Below are 22076 nucleotides of genomic sequence, written 5' to 3' on the forward strand. Positions count from 1 at the left end.
GACATCCCCCAACCCCCTTTTTCCTTAACACCCGGCCCTTTTCCTTACTTCATTCAGACAGGTAAGGGAGAGGACTCACATTTTGTAAAGCCAACCAAGTGTATGTGTGACAGGAGGTGTCCTAGGGAACGGTTTTATTGTCAGGCGAATGTCACAGCGTCTTAGGTAACAGCTGCTCAAGCTTGTTTCCCTTGAAGAACTAAGAGAAGGATATTAATTCAGATTTAGAAAATCTTTACACTTCTGTTTGCTGAATTGTCCCTCTTTAAAGCTTTTCTATTTAATTGAGAAGCTAAAATATGAATTTTGCCCAGTTGCTACACACTGAATTATTACTGATAATGAGCCTAGTAAAATAGCACATATTTTGATATTTTAAAACTCATTCAAATTTGTGTGGTGACTGATAGCTTATGGTATCTGCTATTTTAAACAGGGTTCCAATGGCAGAGTAAGTTACAACACTACTTTAGAAAGGCACACACATGCATCACACACAAAAAACATTACAAAACGTATGAAGGCAGTTTGAAGATGTTCGAATGCAAATACATAAAAATTTCTATCAACTTGCAGCATGCTACTTTTATTATCAGTGTCCAATTATACTACAAGATTACCCTCAGACAAAATATTTTACATTTTAGTAACTAAGAAAGGTGAAAGCTGGAACAGAAACTTTGAGAGGTTTCTTTTGCTGTGGTTTCTTGTTAAAAAGCACAGAAAAAAAAGTATGAAGCTTTATTTTATATTTCACATATATCAACAGAATCAAGACCACTTTGTCAATATTACCTGTGGAAAAAGCTATGTATAGATAGGCGTATTTGGGGCCATGAACTTTAATTCACTCATAGAATTTTTAAAGCTTCTTGGCAACAGAAATTTTGTATTCACTGTCATGGCATATCCTATAGGAGATAGCTCTAGTTGCAATAGTTACTTGGTGCGTGAGAGAGAGAGCAAGCGCAGGCGCCGTCTCTGATTACTGAGTCCAAAGATCAGTTGTGTACTGAAGGCACCAGAAGGCAAGCTCCAGTTGACATGAAAATGGCCTCACAATAAGGGTGACACCAGCTCTCATAGGTCTTTCTGTTAATTAATACTGACTAGCAAAACATGAAAATCTAAAAGTGCCATGGCCACTTTATATGCACAACTCATATATTTTGTACATATTGTTAATAATTACTCATTAAGCAATTGGTAGAAACCTACAAGCCAGGACTCCTGTTTAAGAAATGTGTGGCTATTTCATTTAGTTTTAGTATGTTTGAAGGAAATGGCTACTAATCTAGAAAAAACGATTGTCTCAAATGGCCAGTGCAGTTGATATTAAAGGCAAACTTATGCCCTGTGTGCAGATGCTGGGAAACCCTTATGAACAGAACTGTCCCCTGGAGCGTCCGTCACTCATTGTGTGGAGCAGTGTCTTTCTCCATTAGCACTGTGTGGCAGTTCATTCTTTGTATGAATCTGTGAATGGCATATGTCAGCCCAATAAGACGACATTCCTATTCTGAGTAATAAATAGACTCCTTGTTTTTTTTTTTTTTTTCTCGGAGATCACGAGACAAACAAAACATGATTGGCTGTCTAAAAATTTTCTTTGAAATACAAATGAAAATTTTAAAGTAAAATCATCACAATATATTTTATAATATATGATTTCTAATAGGACAGAACAGATACTGCCAGTTTCAACAAGCACCGCATATAGACAGCGCAAACTCTCTTTTGAAAATTCTGCCCTCTTTGTGGTCTGAGGGATCCCAAAGCTGGAAAGACCCATTTGTCTTTTCTCAGAATCCTCTGTCCGTCATCTGAACTTAATGCTAGGATTCTCTGAAGTAAACCCCACAATTTGATTGATCTATTTTGGAAACCCAAGATCACCTAAGCTGTATTCCGCACCCATTGCAGTTTTCAGCTCAGAATGGAGTTGGCATCTGTGCTCCTGGCCGGCCTATTCTTACACTTGCACACTGTCTGGCCAGAGCTGGCCCTGCCTCCCCACAGGGACAGCAGATCAAGGGGTGAGTGTGCCCGGCCCACCTCCACCCTGAGTAGAGAGTGGACTGAGCTATGCGGAGGCATGGGGTGGGGGCTGGAGGGAGAAGAGCAGAGGACAGATCTGGAGCTGACTGTGCAACTGCTATAGCAGGTCTGACTAGTTTGAGGTGCCCAAAGGCAGCTTTGTTTCTCTAGTAACTCCAGGTAGCAGCAAACTTCAGTTCTTAAAACTCATTCATGTCTGCCTTACTATCTTTTTTGTCACTTTACAAAAACCTGTAGCTTTGCAGAGTTACTAATTAATTCTAAGCTTTTTTCCTTTAAAAACCTTCCTAGGCAGTTAACTGAAAAGAAGCTAAGCATTTTCTAAGGACTTTCCCATACAATAGTAAAGGGGAAGGGATTCTGGTTCTTACAGACATGATCTATGTCTATATATTCTGTATATCCATATGCACACTCACTGATGTTTAACAGTGGGCTGAGTGAACCTGTTGAAGAAAAGTAAAATGTACACTTGAATAGACCATGGTCAAAAACACTAAATGATCAAAAGTCTCTTGCTCCAGATCAGCCTTTAGCGCTTTGCTTGCCTCTGCTCCGGCCGGCTGCTTATCATTCCACGCCATGCACTGCAGCTCCTGGGGTTTGGAGCAGGCCTGCTGGTGTACCCCACCCTTGTGTTTAGAAGTATTGCCCAAGTTAAACTCAGAGAATCTGAAAGTCCCAAGGTCATCTCTACACCAGAACAGGTTTGCATAAAATCCTAGTCACGCTAATGAGATATCGAGCTGGCAGCTGCTTTAAACTGATCTTCCCTGTGTGGTTATCCCATTTTATAATAGGTGATACAGATTTGCTTTTCAGATTTCTTTCCTTCTTTGAGGGGACATCTCCCTGCCCATCTGTACCTCTCCTGTGTCTTCCATGCTATCAGAGAAAACCAATCTGCCTGAGGAATTTGGGTGCTATGATCCAGAGTGGAAGAATTTTTGCTCTGCCTCTCTGCTTGTCAGGAACTTGGTGGTCTTTTCTGAACTTTTTAAGGCAAACTAATTTTTTTAAATAGTTTTACCATGTCCAGAAATATAAAATAAAATACGTTTCACTGGCAGTGATTCTTAGCTCTCTGACAAGTAGTTGGTTTACACATTAAAAATTCAATTCTTCAGGTGGTTCCTGCCTCCTCCTAAAGCTCCAGAAGACAGGTAGAATGAATAGAGTGGCAGGCTGGGGGTGGCAGGCTGGGGAGGTTGAGGAAGGCTTTCCATGAAGACCATTGAAGGTAATTGAAGAATTATGAAGTATTTTCCTTAGAAAATAAATAGTTATTACATTTAGTGTGGTACTCTGATTATTTTTATTGTATTTAAGTGACATAGCTTAAAGTTCAATGAGCCATTCATTATCAATGCACAGAAGTCCTTGGGAAGACAAACATTTTATCTCAAAATAGTCCCAAAGTAGTTATTCTTTAATGGCTGCCATATTTACAAAGTATCATTTACTCCCCTCAAGTTTAGTTGTATCCTCATTGCCTTTTTCTTTCTGCAATTATTTTCTGTGTGTGAATTATTCAGGTATATGATACAAAGTTTAAATTGTCTTTGTAAAACCTTATTAGCCTACCTAATTCTTAGAGGCAACCAAATTAAACATTCGGAACATGTAGGTTACTTACATGGGACAGGTATTACATAAAATAGTTATTTCCTTCCATTTGCATGTCTCAAGTATATTTCTATTATCCTGCACCTCAAATTTTTGTACTCATGTCATGTTGTAGAAATGTGATATTGTTCTCTAGGGAATCCAAGTTTAGGCCGTACAATACAATGTTCAGTTTTGCACAGTAAGTAAAAGAAACAACATTTCTCAGGTTTTCCTCTTTGGACTGCACGGATAAGTTATAAGATGAAATATGTTCTGTATTTGTAAGGAATATTTTAAGTGATTCTTTGATAGTAATGAAGCATCCAGATTTGAAGGCATGACTAGTTTTTAATTTTTAACTTTTAAGAAAAGCTTCCATTGAAGCATTTCTTGAAGTAGCATACTTTATTTTTATTCCTTAGTTTTATTCAGTGGCAAATAGTTGTCTAATAAAACCTAGAAGGCCACCTTTGGTTTTAACTAAGATGTAATTTTATCTTTCACAGAATTGTTCTAAAACCTTATATTTCCCTGTTTTAGTAAGACTTATATATATCTTGAGTCTTTTTTTTTTTAACACAAAAACTGTCACATACTTTTGGCAAAGCCTTTCCTTTCTACTCTAAGTTCCCCACCCCCTTGACATTGTTTATTAAGGGTCTCTAGTGTGAGGGAGAAAAACAGTGTATCTTTAGGGAAAAGATGCTACAGGAGGATTGAAACAGAATCCCATCCAAGCAATTATAAATACAGGAGAAAAAATATTTTCATTATGCCCGAGAATGGGAGGTTGGGCAATGCTGGCTAGTCTTTACTAGTAAAGCACGTAATCTTATGGGAAAAATTGTCAAATCTGAGAGTTCCTTACCCTAATGTTAATGAGGCCTTAGACTCAAAATGCTAAAAACATACTCTGACACCAAATTATTATGAAGTAGTATCACAATTCAAATGATTATAAAATATAGATATGTTTATAGTTTCCAATTTTCAAATGTGGAGACTCATTATAACATTTCATCTATTATGAGCATTATTATTGAACATACAACATCATATAACCTGAACTTATAATTTAAATAGAATCCCAGCAAGTAGTTACACATAATGATCTCGCTTCATCATCTCCCTAAGGTTAACTGTGTTACATTTTATAATTAAATGGCCCCTCTCCAATGTCCTTTATGAAGGGTTTTCCCAAATAACTGCCTGAAGCAGTATCTGTTCAGTATGGAGATAATTTATAGTTATTAAGAAGTAGTAAGTAGGCCTAGTAAAGGCGTCTGTCTATACTGGTAAAAGCTTAGTGCCGAATTTATTGAGACTCATTGTTTTATTGGGAGTCCATGTTGCAAGCCCCACTGGAAATTCTGAACTGTTGGTTTCTCCACGTTCACATCTCATGACTTGGGTGTGTGTTTGTTGTTGTGTGTTTGTTCTCATTTCAGGAATCCTCCAGGGATTTTAACCATGGTTTTTGAAATACCAGTGTTAACTTTTATATACAGAGAAACAACCTTTCCTATACACAGTACTTCCAGAGTTTGAACCGTACCATAATTTAATTTATTTTGGCCTTGGCAAAGCTCCCAGCTTGCTTAGCAGTGTCCTGTGGATACCTGAATTTGGAAACAATCTTGAAAATGTGTATACTTTGAGAGAGCTGTAGGTAGAAATTGCAGTGAAGAATGAGACTTTTGCGCTCCTTGCTGCTCGGCTGCGCCCCCTCGTGGCTGGATGTGATGTGCTGTCTTCCAGAATTTAAAGAGTTCCAACTTGAATTGGGCGTGCTTGTTTACATGGAGCACTAATAGCTTTCTTCTGTGTGAAGAAAAAAAAAAAACCCTATCAAATTAATATAATAGTTTTCACTGGGGGTGTGAGTAATTTATTGTGCTTATTTTATATGTTTTAATTTAGAAATATGTATTGGCGTGTTGTGGTTTTTAACTTTTTATTATGGAAAATTCCAAACACATTCAAAAGTAAAAGGAAGAGTACAAAGCACCGCCTTGTACTTATCAGCCAGCCTCAGCAGGTATCAACATTTTGTCAAATCTTGTTTCATCTACATGGCCAGGTTTTGGGTTTTTTGTTTGTTTGTTTGTTTTGGAGTATTTTAAAGCAAATTCCAGGCATCAGAGCATATTATGTTTTTGTTAAGGTTAGAAACTGTATAATTCTACTCAACCTTTTACTTGAATTAAGTGTGCCATTCCCAAGTAATCCTTTTTCCTTATAAATTAAAAAAATTCCTTAAAACTGAGAAAACAAAGCATTTTTCTTTCTAATTTTTTTTAAATCAAGTGTACCATACTTTTAGCCAGAATCCTTAGATAAAATAAAACAATTGGCAGCATTCTCATTGTCCTTGGAAGAAGGTAATTGGTGTCCATAGCTTCATAAGAGTTGGGATTAAAACTTAAAATTCCCAGCTGGCAGAGGAACCACTAAGACAGGATATAAGAAACATTTTATACCACTTGACATTTATATTCTAAAAAGCCTATTCTCTTTCCAGATGTGTACTAACAAGGCCATAATTTATTCTAAAGAAATATTTACTTGAAACATTCCCTCCCAGAATTTGACTATGTTTTTGCTTACTAAATGCAGCTGTCAACATTTTAAAAAAATTATTTTACTAGGAGAAAAGTTTATATTTGACAAACCTCCAGTATTGGAAATTGCCTTCAATTTAATAGGAGCATGTAAAAATCTGAGAGGAGAAACTAGAATTTTAAAAATTTGGACTTTAGAAAACAACCCCAAACAGTAAAAGTTGTTTCTTAAATTTACTTGGGGCTTGACTTCCTGTTCGAATTTCAGTGTATCGTCAGGCTTTTTTTTTCTTCTTCTTCTTCTTCACTGTCAAGAAAGCCGGGAGGATTGCTCCTGCAGGTCTTCGTCAAATGCAGGGTCTCATCTTGCACAAACAGCCTAGGCTGCGTTGCCCTGCGGGCCCCCGCGCGGCCGGTGCGCAGCGGGAGAGCCCGGAGGAGGCGCCGGCAGCAAACAGTGGTATCGGGTTACAGGTTCAGAATATCGCTGGAGCACAGGAGACTGGCTTGATCTAGTGACTGGCTTTATAATTACATTGCTGATTTGTTAGGGGAGGCTTTGTCTTACTTACCAATTAGCATGGATGTTACTGCAGGGACCTCAGACATTCTGGATGAGTTTTGGTGTGTGTTTTTTTTTTTTTAAAAAAGCATCCCGATCCATAGAACTTCATGAGTTCTGTTACTAATACTCCGCCTTGTCTTTGGGCATCCTTATACCCTGTCTGTAAATAAGCCAGAGACGGTCTCTCCCTGTTGGAATTTTTGCCCACTCCCCTGGGCCAGACGCAGTTGTTTTGGGGTCTCAGGTTTGCTTTTGCTGTTTGGATACCCCAGCACCTTCCCGCACCGTGCTGGAGGGGACAGCCCACATCCCGTGCCTGCTGCAGTGTCAGGACACGCGAGGCCCGGCTGAGGACGCGCCTGTTTCTCTTAGCTTCCTTTCTGATTCTGCCAGTATCATCCACCACTGCAACCTTTTCAGGGCAGCCTCTTTGTTTTCGCTGGTGTGTTTTATTGTTCCTTGGGGGAGGAGGGTGTTAAAAGCCTGGACATGATCAGATTTCTTAGTCCAGTGTGTTGTTTAAGGTGTAATATTTGAAGTGTAGAAAGTTGTCTAAGCAAACAGCTTCCCCCAGTTAGGATCGGGCTTCTCCTTCCTGCTCGGAAGTTGCTGTGTCACACTACGACAGCAGCCTGGAGGCAGGGCTCTGGGGTCCTCAGCGTCCCGCCCTCAGGCTGGTGGGAGGTTCCCTTTTGTCATGAACAGAGGCTTTCCCACTTGGATGCCTCAAAAGCAGGGTCCTAAACGCACTGGGAGACCAGCCTGTGGAGTGAGGAGAAGAGAAACAGCATATTCTGTGTTTCAGAAGTTGTCTCAAAACAATCCTGGCCCTACTTTGAGCCTCTTTTCGGCTCAGAAGTCTGCCACATGCCCAGCTAATTTTACCAGGGGCACCCCTTTCCTCTACCACCACCACCAAAAGACACCAGGAGAATGAATGTGTTTCCACTTAGGGCTGTGGGCTTTGGTGGCACAGTATGTCAGGGGAAGGGAAGGACCGCTGCCAGCCTTCTCATAAGACAATCGCCACACTTCTTTTTTCTTCCAAAGAGGTGGGTACATGAGGGCAGATCACTACTTTTGAGTGTTGGCGTTGGGTTAAAGGCCTCATCTTTCTGGTTTTAGCGTTAGCATTGACACCTCTGGACTTGTCAGCAACCAGTGGTCACACCAGCAGCCATATGGGACAGTGTGTCTGATGAGGTTAGGGATACAGCTTGGTGTTTTTTTTGTTTTGTTTTGTTTTTTTGGAGACGGAGTTTTACTCTGTCACCCAGGCTGGAGTGCAGTGGCGCGATCTCGGCTCACTGCAAACTCCGCCTCCCGGGTTCACGCCATTCTCCTGCCTCAGCCTCCTGAGTAGCTGGGACTACAGGTACCCGCCACCGCCTGGCTAATTTTTTGTATTTTTAGTAGAGATGGGGTTTCACCGTGTTAGCCAGGGTGGTCTCGATCTCCTGACCTCGTGATCCACCCGCCTCGGCCTTCCAAAGTGCTGGGATTACAGGCGTGAGCCACCTTGCCCTGCCAAGGGATATAGCTTGTTAAAGCTCCCCTTTGAATTAGGAGCCTTTTTCCTGAGAGCTGTTAGCTAGCGTTTTGAAAACGTTCCTGTTGAAGTATAGCGTGCATGTAGAGCCGTGCAGGATCCCGCGTGTGCAGGCCGGTGACTCATCATGAGGCAGGCCCCAGCTGTGCTCTCCACCCAGGTGAGCGGCAGAGCATGGCCAGCTCACCCCACTAGCCGCCCGTACACCACGGCAGACACTGTAGTTCAGTGTTGCCTTGTTACCTGACTTTTAAAACAACATACCACTTAATTGTGAAGCCTGCTGCTCTCCTGAGAAGGGAGCATACAGAATGTGTAGTTGTTGCTGTTTCCCAAAAGGAAATTGGAAAAAGCTCTTGAAAACGTACACAAGGTACAAACCAGTTGGGCTTCTAAGGCGATGCTTTCCTGAGTTCCCCGTCTGTCCCCGCACCAGGTCAGGGTGGTGCCGAGCTGCACAAGCCCCAGGGGTGCAGGACCAGGTGTCTCCACTCAATCTTTGATTCCTTTTTGGTCACAAGACCAGTCACACCTTCCCCAATTATTTCCTCTCTTAAGAATTTAGAACTAAGCTGTGAATTTGACCCCCTTTTAAAGTCATTTTGTGGCATGAATTCTCTTTCTCCAAACAGAGTAGAAAAGTCTATCAGTGAGAGTTTTCCTTCCGCCCGGGCTAATGACAATCATTTGGGATGAATCAAGTTAAAACATAATGCAGAGTTTTACATCTGTGAAGACTTTTGCCTCTTTTTTTGACTGGCACAGAGAAACCCAGCAAGCCAGCCTTGGTGGTCTGAGGAGGGCTCCCTGTGCAGGCCTCCTACAGCCCCCACACTGCCCCTGCCCCCCCAACCCAGGGTCTGTCGAGGGAACCACCAGGATGCTGTGATGCTGCAGAGGCTGGGGTGAGCCTGCAGGTTAAAGCAGTGGTTTTTGTTGGTGGTGGTAGGATGACAGAAGTGGTAGTTTGGAAAAGTCGATTTAATACTCTCACTTTAAAAAATCATAACATTTACTTTGACAGTTCAAATAACATTAAAGGACAGTAATTAAAAAAAAAAAGATTTTTAAAAAGGTGTAGCTTTTAAATAGTTGAAAAACCTTGAGCTAAAGATAACCTTTTCTGATTCATCTTTAAAAAAATTGTTTGCATTTTTTTTCCAAAATGCAAAATGTAGTAGTGTGAGATGTTACTTACTCTTTTAAACGTAAGTACTGTTTCAGTTCCTTTCTGGGCTTTGGATAAGATCCCACTGCCATCACTTTAAGACCCCAGCAAGGAGAATCTGGGCCCCACTGGGCCAGTAGGATCTGACACATCAGTTTGAGACCCTGAGTTTTGTCATTAAAATTGAGTATAAGACATCTTAACTCTGCGTGCAGTATTTTGTTTTCTAATGTCAGTTGTCAGTTGCTATCACAAAAATGCTGTTCATTCCTTTTTGTCCTGCTAAATTAGACACAAATAAGGAAGGCCTTGGGAATCAAGATTAACTGAATAAAGATATCCTCCGGCCTAAACCTGAAATGGCCTGATGAGGAAAAGAAGAAATGGTAATTCTCAAAGTGAGGTTCCCAGACCAGCATCACCCGAAAGTTTGTTGGAAATGCTGATTTGAGGGCTCCTCCCCAGACATGCTGAAAGAGAAATATGGGAGGTGGGGCCCAACGGCCTGTGCTTATCAGGCCTCCAGGTGAGCCTAAGGCTTGTCCGTGGTTGAGAAGTGAAGGATGGGAGAGCCGCTCACAGAAGAGCTTCTCAGCTGGAGCTTTCCTGCCTACTCTATATCTCAGCTGCTGGTGCATTGCGCGACCCTGATCCCGCCTGTAAAACCGTTCAACTCCGAGGTCTGTGCAACCCTCCCATTCCTCAGACCCTCCCTCCCAGACACAGTTCACGCTCAGGGACACACACACACACACCTGGCTCTGTTTTTACAGTGCTGCCCTGGCTGCCCCTTGGTGTCTTTCCTCATTATTTCCACTTACTGTTCGTGTATTCAGTGACCATCTATGGAGCATCTTGTGTTGGAGACTACCTTATGCTGAGGGTACAGAAGTGAACAAAACACACACCGTCTGTGCCCTAGGGGGCTCACTATCTTGAGATGGGAAACAGATATGAAGAGACAATCCCACCTTAAATGTAACTTTCAAATAGGCTACAAATCTATTTCCAGCAGTCTCCCGGCCGCCCCCAGCCCACAGTAATCTCTCAGATTGCTTACTGTGGGAGTCACTCAGATTCTGGAATTGCAAAGCCCCAAAAAGTCAAGTCATTCAGGCTTCTGGTCCTCTGGTCCTTTGACTTTTGAGGACACTTCTAGTGACATTTGTTACTTTTGAGCATCTACCCAGATTGTAGCTTTTGAGGGCAGGGTCCTTCCTAATGAAAAGTTGCACAGTTGAAAACTAGTTTTCATGTACAGAGTTGTGTTTAGTATGAAGTTTCCTGGAAAACTCCAGAAGTTTTCATTTATGTCTCTACCAATGAGTTTTGTTCTTTATGTTTGAAACTTAGTTTGCTGCAGTTAATAGTTGTTAAAATTAATGTTTAGAAAACCAGAATGCTAGGAATTTGTTTCTAAAAAGTTTATTGGGGAGGGAGGTCGTTTGATCTCAAACCTCATGTTAAGAGCCAATGACTATTCAGTAGAAAAGTGGCTGGGGTTAGTTTTAGGCCCCTTAGGGTGGGCAGAAGATGGAGGAGCACCCACGTGATTCCTCCACGTGGGAGTCTCCAACCCCGCCCTGGAGCTCAGGGGCACTTTGGGTCTTTGGAAAAATTGGGTAGAAGACATGGGTTTTTTAGGCTTTGGTCTTCACCAGCCAAGGGAGGAGATAAAGTGGAGTGTCAAAGCCCCGGGGGTGACCTAGGAAGCCAATGGGTCACAGGCCCCCCCTTTCGTGAACTCCAGGCCCCCCCTCTGCAGGAACCACAGCACCCCCTCCCTAGAGTCACCTACACGTCCTTAGCTCCTGCTACTGCTTCATCTTCAAGTTGCAGCCCAGCGAGGCCTTTTTGAAAGGTCCCTTGCCTCTCCAAAGGGTGGTTAAAGAGCTATTGTTATTTTCTTAGAGTGCCTGAGGAAAGAGAGGCTTCTGAGGAGCTAGGAGCTGGGCCGACCCTGACCTTGGCCAGCCTGAGCCACGCCCAGAGAGGCCTGGAGGGGCTGATGCGCCTGGCTTCTTGCCCTCCGGTTCTTGAGGGCATGTCGTGTCTTTTCTCCTTTAAATTGGGCCCTGCTTAAGGGGAGGTGGTTGTTACACAAAGCCCTGAGAGTGAGAGTTCCCACTGCCCTCCCCCTCTAGGAGTTGGAGGCCTCTTCTGAATATGCTCATTGTAATGTTACTGCAGTGTGTCAGGCAAACTTAAGGAAAATGACTTCACTTTTTATTATGTTGCATTGTATTCCTTTCTGTAACAGCTTAGATAGAATTAGGATTAAAAATCAAGATTATATGCATTTTACAATCTTACTGGGTGTGTGGAGTCAGTTTTGCCTTATAATACAAAATAGAGAAATGGTGGCAAAACTGCCTTGAGGTACACTTCATCAGGGGTCCGTATTCACACCTCTGAGGTGCATCCAAGATTTGGTGTGTGTGTCTGTTCCTGCTTACAGGTTTTGCTTACCGAGCCCTCTGCCCTCCCCTTCCAGGCAGCATTACAGATGTCTTATCAGGCTTTCTCTAAATCATTAGGATTAGCACACAGCTCTGGCCAGCTGGATCATTCTAATTGGAAATTAGGTGCTTCTCACATTGAAATCCTTCTGAAAATATCTCCAAAGATCTCTTTCAGCTATGGGAATTCTACTAAATGCCTATAATATTTTGCATGGCCTGTATACTTTTTAAATAGGTGAATTCTGTAGATTCAGTGATTATTTCTAGAAAAATGCAGTATTAAAAAAGCCCTGTTGTTTGTTCTAGTAACAAGTCTTTAAAAAGACAATTCTGCATTGATGACTGTAAAAAGAGTCTACACCATCTTCCCTAAATGTTACCTCTCCTCCAGAAAACCGATAAAAATCCACAGTGGCAATAAGCTAGTTTGTTTTCGGTTGTATTTTGTTTTACACTTACGGACAGTGCTTCTCAAGCTTTCTGTGATTAGGGGCTCTCTTGGTTCCCTGGCCCCCCAATCTTTCACAGACTTGAGTAAGACACAATAAAAATAATTATCATAAAATGAAATAAAAATACAAAGTTATGGAAAATAGAAGCCCCATTTTAAAAATTCCATGTACAGACATAACAGTCACTGTGTAAATTTGCTGTAGAAGTTTCTAAATAATAAAATGTCTCTCTCTACATACCTCATCATGGACCAGTAACAGTTCGCAGACAGGCACCATCTGTGGCCACACTTTGAGAAACACTAGTTTAGAGTGTGTATGTATCTGTGTACTCACACATTTAAGTATGTTGCCATGATCACATTATAACATAACATAAATCTTAGAACTTTATATGAGAGTTAAATGCACTTAGCTCTTTAGCAAAAGTGAAATTTTTCTATAGGTATTTAAATGCTTAAATTCTAAGCAAATACCAATAGTATACCTGTGAATACAGTTATGTTTCAGAACCCAGTTGTCCAGTAGTACCTCTGATGCATGAAGTAGAAAACGTTTTGCAATGTGAGATGAAACCACCTCCACTCTGATTCACCTTCAAGTTTAAACAGATACTTTAGATAGGAAATGTTCTATGCAAAGTAAATACACAAATGAGAATTTTAGCACTAAACAGTAGGAAATATGTCTATCACGTGAAGTATTAGACAAACCAACTGTTACTATCATAACCTTTATTGCCCTGAAGAACAATTAATTACTGGACTGGTCATTGTGATTGACAGCCATTTTTTAAATGTTAACAAAATGAGGGGAAATGTTTCATGCAAGTAACTCCACATTCTTCATAAGTATTAACAAATCTCAAGCCGATTCTGATGTTGATAGGTCGCAGCTTGTTCATCTGTCTCTTCTGGAGACCTCATGAGACATGAGGTAAGACGGTTACCCCAAGTGGCAGGCTCCATGTCTACCTGTATACTGGCCTTGAGGGCAGCATGGCCTGCTTTGTGACAAAGTATGAGAAAGAAGTTCTGTGAAGTTTATATTCCATTTAGCCTTATTTCTTTAGGTCGAGACTTGAAATTCAAAATGGTGATCAGGTGTAGGAGGGGCTATTTAGCCTCTTGAAGGCCAGGGTGTTCATGTGGGACTCCCCACTGGGCCTGGCCAAGTGCCTATGACAGTGTAGATGTGGATAAGTTATTAAAGGATTGAATGAGGTGTGATCCATCAGCTGAAGCAGTTCATTAAAAGGTAAGTGGCATTTAGAAGAGAAATTGAATAACTACAAAGCAGTTGCCTGTATATGAAGACATGAGAGGAGTCACACTGAGGACAGGATTAGCAGGAGTCCCTGAGAGTGCTGTAGCTGGAGGCGGGAACGGTGAGGGAGCAAGCATGGGCCTGGCTTCATTCGAACCACGATCCTGGTCCGAACACCAAAAGACAGGTTTCTTGTTAAATGGTTAGAAAGTGAGATCTTTGAGGCAAAGGCTAATGAACTTGAGATTGTTCTGTTTAGACAGTAGAAGTTCTGAAAGGAGGTTGTGACGATGTCACATGACCTTGGAAAGTTGGAAGGACCACTCCCCAGAAGGTGACAACCAGATGATAAAATGTATTCACTAAGGCCAGAGCAAGAGAGGACACAGCCTGGCCTGTAAGCAGCAGGCAAGATGGGGCAGGAGTTCCTGGCTGCAGTTTTAAAATTCAACCCATTACCAGATTCTCAGGGTCTGAGATACGAGGTCATGGTTTCCTCAAAATATGCATGTATCTCTGGAATCACAGGAGGTAGTTTGTTAGGAAATGTCTCGAGTACCCAAACGGCAATGCTTGTAATCAGAGCTAATTACTTCAAAATTAATCCAGTTGTCTTCAAACATAACTGTGCGTGGATGAAGTTGAGCCAAGGAAAAACTTAGGCTGGGACATACGCATTCCTCCCCTTGATTCTAGAATGAAAAGTGGCGGCGGCTCAGTCACTGTGGTCATTTAACACAGGTGCAGTGCTTCACCACATGTCCCCAACCAGGCAGAAAGACTCCGTGCTTAATGAGGAAGGAAAAGCATTTTGAAAGCACACACAGTTCTACCCAAATTATACATGTTACCTTTCTTTAACTTGGTTCTTTTAATCCTTTAAGAAGTGCTCAAGCTGTAATCTATGACACCTATATCTGTTTAGGTCATAGCATTGTAAGTGTTTTCTTGGGCTTTAAAAATAAATCTACGTGGGGGAGGGAAATTGAACCTGCATGATAATCTTAGGCATGCGAACACAAGCACATGAGCTGAGAAAGTCAAAATCATGGTTTCCATGGTAATTCTTAACTTGTCTGTGTCGTACACATTTCTCAAGAAATACACTCACCAGACTACCTAGTGATAAAAATTGCTCCACAGGCATACAAAGGTGGATTTTCTAACTCTCTCTTAATGTAAAAGGTCTTCCTTCCTCCCACCCCTAATTAATCCACGTGTACTTGTAAATAACCCTGGGCAGGAAACTGAGGTCCAAGTCCTGCCCTCTAAATCAGTCTCTTTTTTTATGGGAGAAATCAGCTCTCATGTGATTAATGCCATTTCCTCTCTCTCCCCTCTGCAGATATATGTTGGGTAAAGGAGGAAAACGGAAGTTTGATGAGCATGAAGATGGGCTGGAAGGCAAAATCGTGTCTCCCTGTGACGGTCCATCCAAGGTGTCTTACACCTTACAGCGCCAGACTATCTTCAACATTTCCCTTATGAAACTCTATAACCACAGGCCCCTGACAGAGCCCAGCTTGCAAAAGACCGTTTTAATTAACAACATGTTGAGGCGGATCCAGGAGGAACTCAAACAGGAAGGCAGCCTGAGGCCCATGTTCACCCCCTCCTCCCAGCCCACCACCGAGCCCAGCGACAGCTACCGAGAGGCCCCGCCGGCCTTCAGCCACCTGGCGTCCCCGTCCTCCCACCCCTGCGACCTCGGAAGCACTACGCCCCTGGAGGCCTGCCTCACCCCGGCCTCACTGCTCGAGGACGACGATGACACGTTTTGCACCTCCCAGGCCATGCAGCCCACGGCTCCCACCAAACTGTCACCTCCAGCCCTCTCGCCAGAAAAGGACAGTTTCTCCTCTGCCTTGGATGAGATCGAGGAGCTCTGTCCCACATCTACCTCCACAGAGGCGGCCGCGGCTGCGACTGACAGTGTGAAAGGGACCTCCAGCGAGGCTGGCACCCAGAAACTCGACGGTCCTCAAGAGAGCCGCGCAGATGACTCAAAACTGATGGACTCTCTGCCTGGGAATTTTGAAATAACGACGTCCACGGGTTTCCTGACAGACTTGACCCTGGATGACATCCTGTTTGCTGACATTGATACGTCCATGTATGATTTTGACCCCTGCACTTCCTCATCAGGGACAGCCTCAAAAATGGCCCCTGTGTCTGCCGACGACCTCCTCAAAACTCTGGCTCCTTACAGCAGTCAGCCTGTCGCCCCAAGTCAGCCTTTCAAAATGGACCTCACAGAGCTGGACCACATCATGGAGGTGCTTGTTGGGTCCTAAGACCCGGGGACCCAGCGACTATGCCCACCCAGACCCCAGAGCGTTCCCATAACCCTGACAGTTCTCCACACTGTGCATGCACCCTTGCTTGCCTTTTTCAGAGAAAAAGAAAATTTTACAACAGGATCACACTAGTTTTTGCTTTGAGCAGAGTTGGAGTGCCTTCATCCAAGTATGACCACTTTTAATACACTTTTTTGAGTGGTTCCTCAGAGACCTACTACCCTGGTATAGGAAAGAATCCATTCGAAGACAATGTTGCAATGTTGAATGACAAAAATAAACAGTTCAAGTGAAGCACAAGGATTAAGTTGGAAAAGCTGTAAATTGCATGTGCATATTTGTCTATTTTTTCTATAAGTTTTATTGCAAGAGGTAAAGAAGAAAACTATATATATATATCTTATTTAGATAATCTCAGTACCTTTTCTGGCATTTTTGCCCTGTATAGGTTGACTTGGCAATTCGGCCTTTTTAGAGGCATTAACTACTCCTCGTAAGTGTTGCATTTACATGGCTGTTTAGAAAACTGCTGCCCAAATTTATTTTATATTTTTGTACAGATTCTGCAGTTTATGATATTGTTTTTCTAAAAACAAATGCTGTTTATACATATGAGATAGCTATTTTGATAGGATTTGCTCACATAGTTCCTGCAAACTTCAGATGTACAAGTTGCACTTGTACTTTTATAGAGTTGTAATGTTTTATATGTGTATGGTGCAAGAGAAAATTGGATCAAATCAATCTACAGTTGATGTCCCCAAATGCAAACACAGGCACACACATGCACACACACATAAACACACACACACAGTGCTTTAAGAAAGGGCCAGGTGATATCACATCCAAATTTCACAAGCACTGACCCCCTGGCACCAACACCCGCCAGTACTGTGACTTCCAAAGCCAGAGCCACATGTGCTCATCAAACTTGCATTAAGCAGTTGGCGGGAGATGGCTGTGGAGCTGGGGATTTAAGTGATGGTTCTCTTTTGCTCCCTCTTTTGAGGGTAAAGCTACTGTCTTTCTTAAGAGTGTATTTATGCCAAGTTTGCGCTTTTAATTGTTTTTATTTTGTTTTTTAATGAAAACCCAGATCTTTCCTTTTTGGCATAATTTTTATGATGACCTGAAATTTTACATCCGAACAAAATTTTACATCCGAAAAGCAACCAACTTCTTCATGGAACTCAGCCCTGTTGCAATGCTTAGGGCCCTTAAAGAAGAAAATCTCCCCAGAAGGCATCCATCATGTTGCTTAATTGTCTTCTGCAGCTTCCTTTCCCTAGAGCTTTCCCTGTGTTGCTAAGAGCTGAAAATGGCATCTTCGTGATCACCACAGTGAGCTTGGCTCGCCTCGGCCGGCCCGGGATGCACTCTTACAACATGTGTGACTCTTGAACCTGGAGTTCATCACATTACGTCACAGCTTCCCATCTGGTTGCTTTCCTAAGTCAGCTACTTCACACTTGTCAAGGCTGTTTTACCCCAAAACTCAGACAGGACTTTCTATGCATGTTTTCCCTCCTCCCCCCAATTCCCCCCCCATCACCTTATCTCCCAGGACACACTTGAGAAGTAGCTTTTTATTCCTAGTGGTGTACATTTAATTTTTAAAAATTTCAATGTATCATGCTTGTTGCCGAAACTGTTTATGGCCTTCTTGTTTCAGTTTTTTCTTTCCTTCCAATGGTACTTTAGCTGTTGAGTGCAGGTTACAACCTATATTGTTATGCAGATGGCTTCTTTAGGAATAACTTTTATATTTATTTAAAAATTTTTAAATTATGGGATGTTTTGTTGTTGTTGTTGTCTTTGTTGTTGGTCATTTGTCAATATTCAGTCACCAATTCTGCTCACTTCTTGCCATGGATAAAATTGGGTCTTTCTGGCTAATTAAAAAAGACAACTTTATAAAATGGCACTTTAAGCAAGCCATAGTTAGTTTTATTTTTGTAATGCACATGGCAAAGCAAAGACGTTTGTGATGAAGGAACTGCTCATCTAAGCAAAGGATTTGAGTATGATATGATAAAGGCTTTCTACATTCTAATTTACTTTTCCCCCCCACTTGAACGTGTTTTAAAGGCTAATTATCAGCTCAGTAGAGCAGTGAGAAACTGATCAAATTGCACTTGTTCTCCTACAAGCAACCTCCACGCAGACACCTCGTACTGCTACAGGTGTGTCATTTCCTTTACTAGGACCAGGGACCATGTAACTGAGGTGAGGGTTGTAGTAGATGCTTCCAGTGTCAGTATGCCTGTTAATTTTAAGAGCTTCCCTTTCTTGCAGAGAACAAGTCTGCCCAGATTCCATGCTTTCTATAACTGGAGGACCTGGCAAACCTGCCGCATGCTGCACACATCTACCTACGTACACATATACAATAGTATTGATGATTCTGAACAATAACAGGGTAAAACAGTTGGTTTGCCATTGTTAAAAACTGATTTACAGTAACTTACAACAACTGTACTTTTGTTGGATTAGCAAATCATGTGTTTAAACAAATCCCATATGTTGGGCAACAGTTCAAATAAGCACGGAGAAGTGTTGCCCAAACTTGGTTCTCTGACTCTTATGTATTTGTAAGGCTGGGCTTCAAAATCAAAACAAAAACCCCAAAAACAGCAGGCAAATGCTTTTTAACTCTGACACCGTTGCCATAAATCCCTGATACTCAAAGTCTAACAAGAAAGACATGGAAAATTAGCAGCCCATTTTCAGAAAGATCAAAATGATCTAGGGTTCTAATTGCTTTTGCATCCTATTCTTACAAAGTGATGTCCCAACAGGGAACAGTAGGAGCTGGAGTGGGATCTCCAAGTCCCAGTTTGAGTGTGGGATGTGCTTCCAGCAGTGCCTTCCCTTTATGAAAGACATCACATGGCATCCAGGGCCAGGCAGGCAGCTTGAGGTGCCTTTACGAGAAAACCGAGCTGGGGCTGGGAGAGGACAGTTATTGACACTGATGTGCAATGAAGTGACAAGATGAGAGCAGAATCGTAAGAGCTTTGAATTTGAAGTGAGTTTTTTTCCCCCCATAAGTTATTTATTCCTTTTCTCTGTGTAAATATATTTATTTTACTGTGGAGCGCTAACATCTGGATCGTAACATGTGCAGAATGTATGGTAGGAATGTATTCTCTTGTAGGAATGTAAATCTGTATTAAAAGGGGGTCCAAGCCAGGCCCCCAGGTCTTCTCATTGTATGCACAGTCCGCATTCATTTTTACTCTTCTCTAATATGGGTCTATTTGAAATATGCAAAAGGTATGAGGAATGTTTTAATACCTCCAAATTTTTAAGAAAAGCATCAAAGGGTTGATATTTTTTAAAGTTTTTTTAGTAGCACTTTCTCTGGATGACAGAAGGGGCAACCACATGGGCACCCTTGTTCATACCAAAGGGTGAGCAGTGGCCAGAGCCTCCTCTGCACCTCTTGAGTGTCTTTACCAATTGAGCTTTTTATCGCCATAGCCCCTTGGAGTGCCCCAGCTGCCCTGAGGTCAATCAAGGAAAATTTCTTAATGAAATAAGCCCCAAAGAGCCAAAGTATCAACTTACAGATCGTTTTTAAAGCTTAAATTTATGAACCACCTTTGTGGTAAACAATGAATTATGAATACCGCAGGGCAGCCTTCTTAAATGACAAATGTAAAAAAAAAAAAAAGAGAGACTCTACTTTGTGCAGCAATTGCTACTCTATACGAATTGTCTTAATTTGAAAACCTTGCTGTTACAAATTGGACCTTTATACATTTTCTGAAAACAAAAGAGCATATTTAACCTTTTCTGGCTGTAAATGGTTACCTTCCTGTAACTGCCCCGCACCTGGAGGCATGGAGTTGTGTGCATCCTGCTTATGTACAATTGTTTTCAGTGTTTCTAAGAATGAGTCTGAATGGTTCTTGAAAATTAGCCAGGATCAAATGCTATTGCAGACAAAGCCAATAAAAAGTTGGACTTCTTTTGGGGATAACAAGTTTTGGAAGAGAAATGCAGGCCATATGTGCGCATGACCGAGATTTTGAAAAAAGATGTACATAGTGACATGTTTGGTGCATGGTTTTTGAGGAGGGCTTTTGTCAAAAAGGAGGTATAACCTTTCCCCCACAGACCTGAGAGCTGTGCCTTTTCTATGCAATATTACAGACGTTACATCGGAACCCAGATGGCTGTATTCACATGTAGGTTTGGGCTGTAATCTAAACAATTGGACAGATTAAATGTACATGGAAATGAGCAGTCTTACTTTTGTAGTTTTATATTATACAATAAACAGTTAAAAGATGAGAGAGGCATGCTTGCAGTTTTCTTTTGATGGGAGCTCAATCAGCTTATTTGTGACAGTTTGCTCACATTAAGCAAAGTCCAGCAAGAGAGAGCAGCAGGGGGGCCCTGAAGGAGTGGGTGCTGTTGGTCTTCCTGAACCCTCCTGGTCTCAGGAACCACCCTTTCTGGTTCTCCTCCTGCTTCTTGGACCCTTCTGGACCTCCTTTTTCTCACATCTGTGCCCCAGCTCTCTTTAAAACATTGTCTTTTCCAGGGTTTGGCCCATGACTGCACTTCACTGAGCCTCCATTCCTGCTGCCTCTTGCTTTCCCAAGGCGATCTAATCCACTCAGGACTCAAAACTGGTCTCCAGCCCCTGCCTCTCTCCTGAGCTCCAGACTTCAGTATCTACCAAGATTTGCCCCCTCACTCTCAGCGCGTCTAAAGAGCTCTCGTTTCCCCTGGGGGCTGATTCTTCTGTGGGCTCGTTGTCTTCAGCACTCTGCTCCACGCTTGGCTCAGTTGCCCACCCTTGCACCCTGTTCCGCAGTCCCAGCCATGTCATTCCCTCTGCCACCACCTCTCCATCCTCACCACAGCGTCCCCAGCTCGGACCCTTCCTCTCTCCTTGCCTCTGACCGCCGTACCTGTTTCCTGACCAGTCTTCCTGCTGTGATCGTCTCTCTACCATCCCTGATGCTGGAGTTGACATTCTAAAATGCCAGTGGGTCACGTGGTTGTTGCACGTCCTCCAGGTGTACCCACTGATTATACCATCTGGACCCTGCCCCTGCTGTCTTCCAGTGGGGAGTGGGGGAGACCCTGTGCAACCTTCTTGGCCACTGGGCTGTCTTGGATGGAGTCATGGGATCTGGCCTCACCTGGCCTAGGCAGTTTTTTATTTTGGTGTGGTTGGGCCACCACACCACTGGCGAGGGAAAAGGGATGGATGTGTGAGACCTGGGAAGTGAAGGTTCAGCTCAATCAGCAGTGGAATGTGAGGTGGGGCGTGAAGTGCTGGGGAGGTGTTAGGGGCTGAATTGTTTCCCCCAAAAAGATAGGTTTCAGTACCTCAGAATGTGACTTTAATTTGGAAGTGGGGTCTTTATAGAGGTAATTAGGTTAAAATGAGGTTATTAGTGTGGGCCCTAATTCAGTGGCTAATGTCCTTATAAAAAGATATTTGAACACATACATGCACACATGGAGAAGGCCATGTGACAGTGAAGGCAGAGACTGGGGCGGTGGATCTACAAACCAAGGAGTGCCAAAGATACCAGCAAACCACCAGAAGGCAGGAGAGAGGCATGGGACAGACACTTTCTTACGGCCCTCAAAGCAACCAAGCCTGCTAGCACCTCAATCCTGGACTTCTAGCTCTAGAAAAATACATTTCTGTTGTCCCAGCCACCCAGTCTGGGACACTTTGTTTCAGCAGCCCTAGCACACTGATGCAGGGGTAGAAGAACAGGGCGAGCACTTTCCAGACACCCGGCGGAGATAAGCACCAGGCAACTAGGACGGAGGGTCCGTTGTTCAGTAGAGTGGTTTGTATCTGGAATTAGGAGCTTCTGCTATTAATTAATGATAAAACTTTGGCAAATCATTCAATCTCTGTATTTATGAGGATGAGATAAAGCGTGGCTCCCAGAGCTCTTTGAAAATGTTGACAGTACAATGAAAATGCAAATTATGAATGTCGTATCTGTCCTCATGCCTAGAGCTGTGCCCAGCATATGGTAGGCACTCAAAATGTTTGTTGAATGAAAAGAAGAAAAAACAATCTTGTAGTTCATCTTTCTTTATAGAATG

The 22076-nt window shown here is 42.6% G+C and overlaps 1 protein-coding gene across 2 annotated transcripts in view; it reads left to right on the forward strand.

Annotated features, from left to right (window-relative positions):
* The window catches only part of SERTAD2 (SERTA domain containing 2), a 122520-nt gene extending 102235 nt beyond the window's left edge, over positions 1-20285 (forward strand). For both annotated transcript variants that reach the window (XM_003830898.5, XM_034953272.3), the window contains exon 2: positions 15035-20285. In XM_003830898.5, coding sequence (XP_003830946.1) covers positions 15039-15983 — 945 coding nt within the window. In that variant the 5' untranslated portion in view covers positions 15035-15038 and the 3' untranslated portion in view covers positions 15984-20285. The remainder of the gene's footprint in view (positions 1-15034) is intronic.
* The last annotated feature ends 1791 nt before the right edge of the window (positions 20286-22076 follow it).

The sequence above is a fragment of the Pan paniscus genome, chromosome 12 (genome assembly GCF_029289425.2).
Source record: "Pan paniscus chromosome 12, NHGRI_mPanPan1-v2.0_pri, whole genome shotgun sequence".
Classification (NCBI taxonomy): Eukaryota; Metazoa; Chordata; class Mammalia; order Primates; family Hominidae; genus Pan; species Pan paniscus.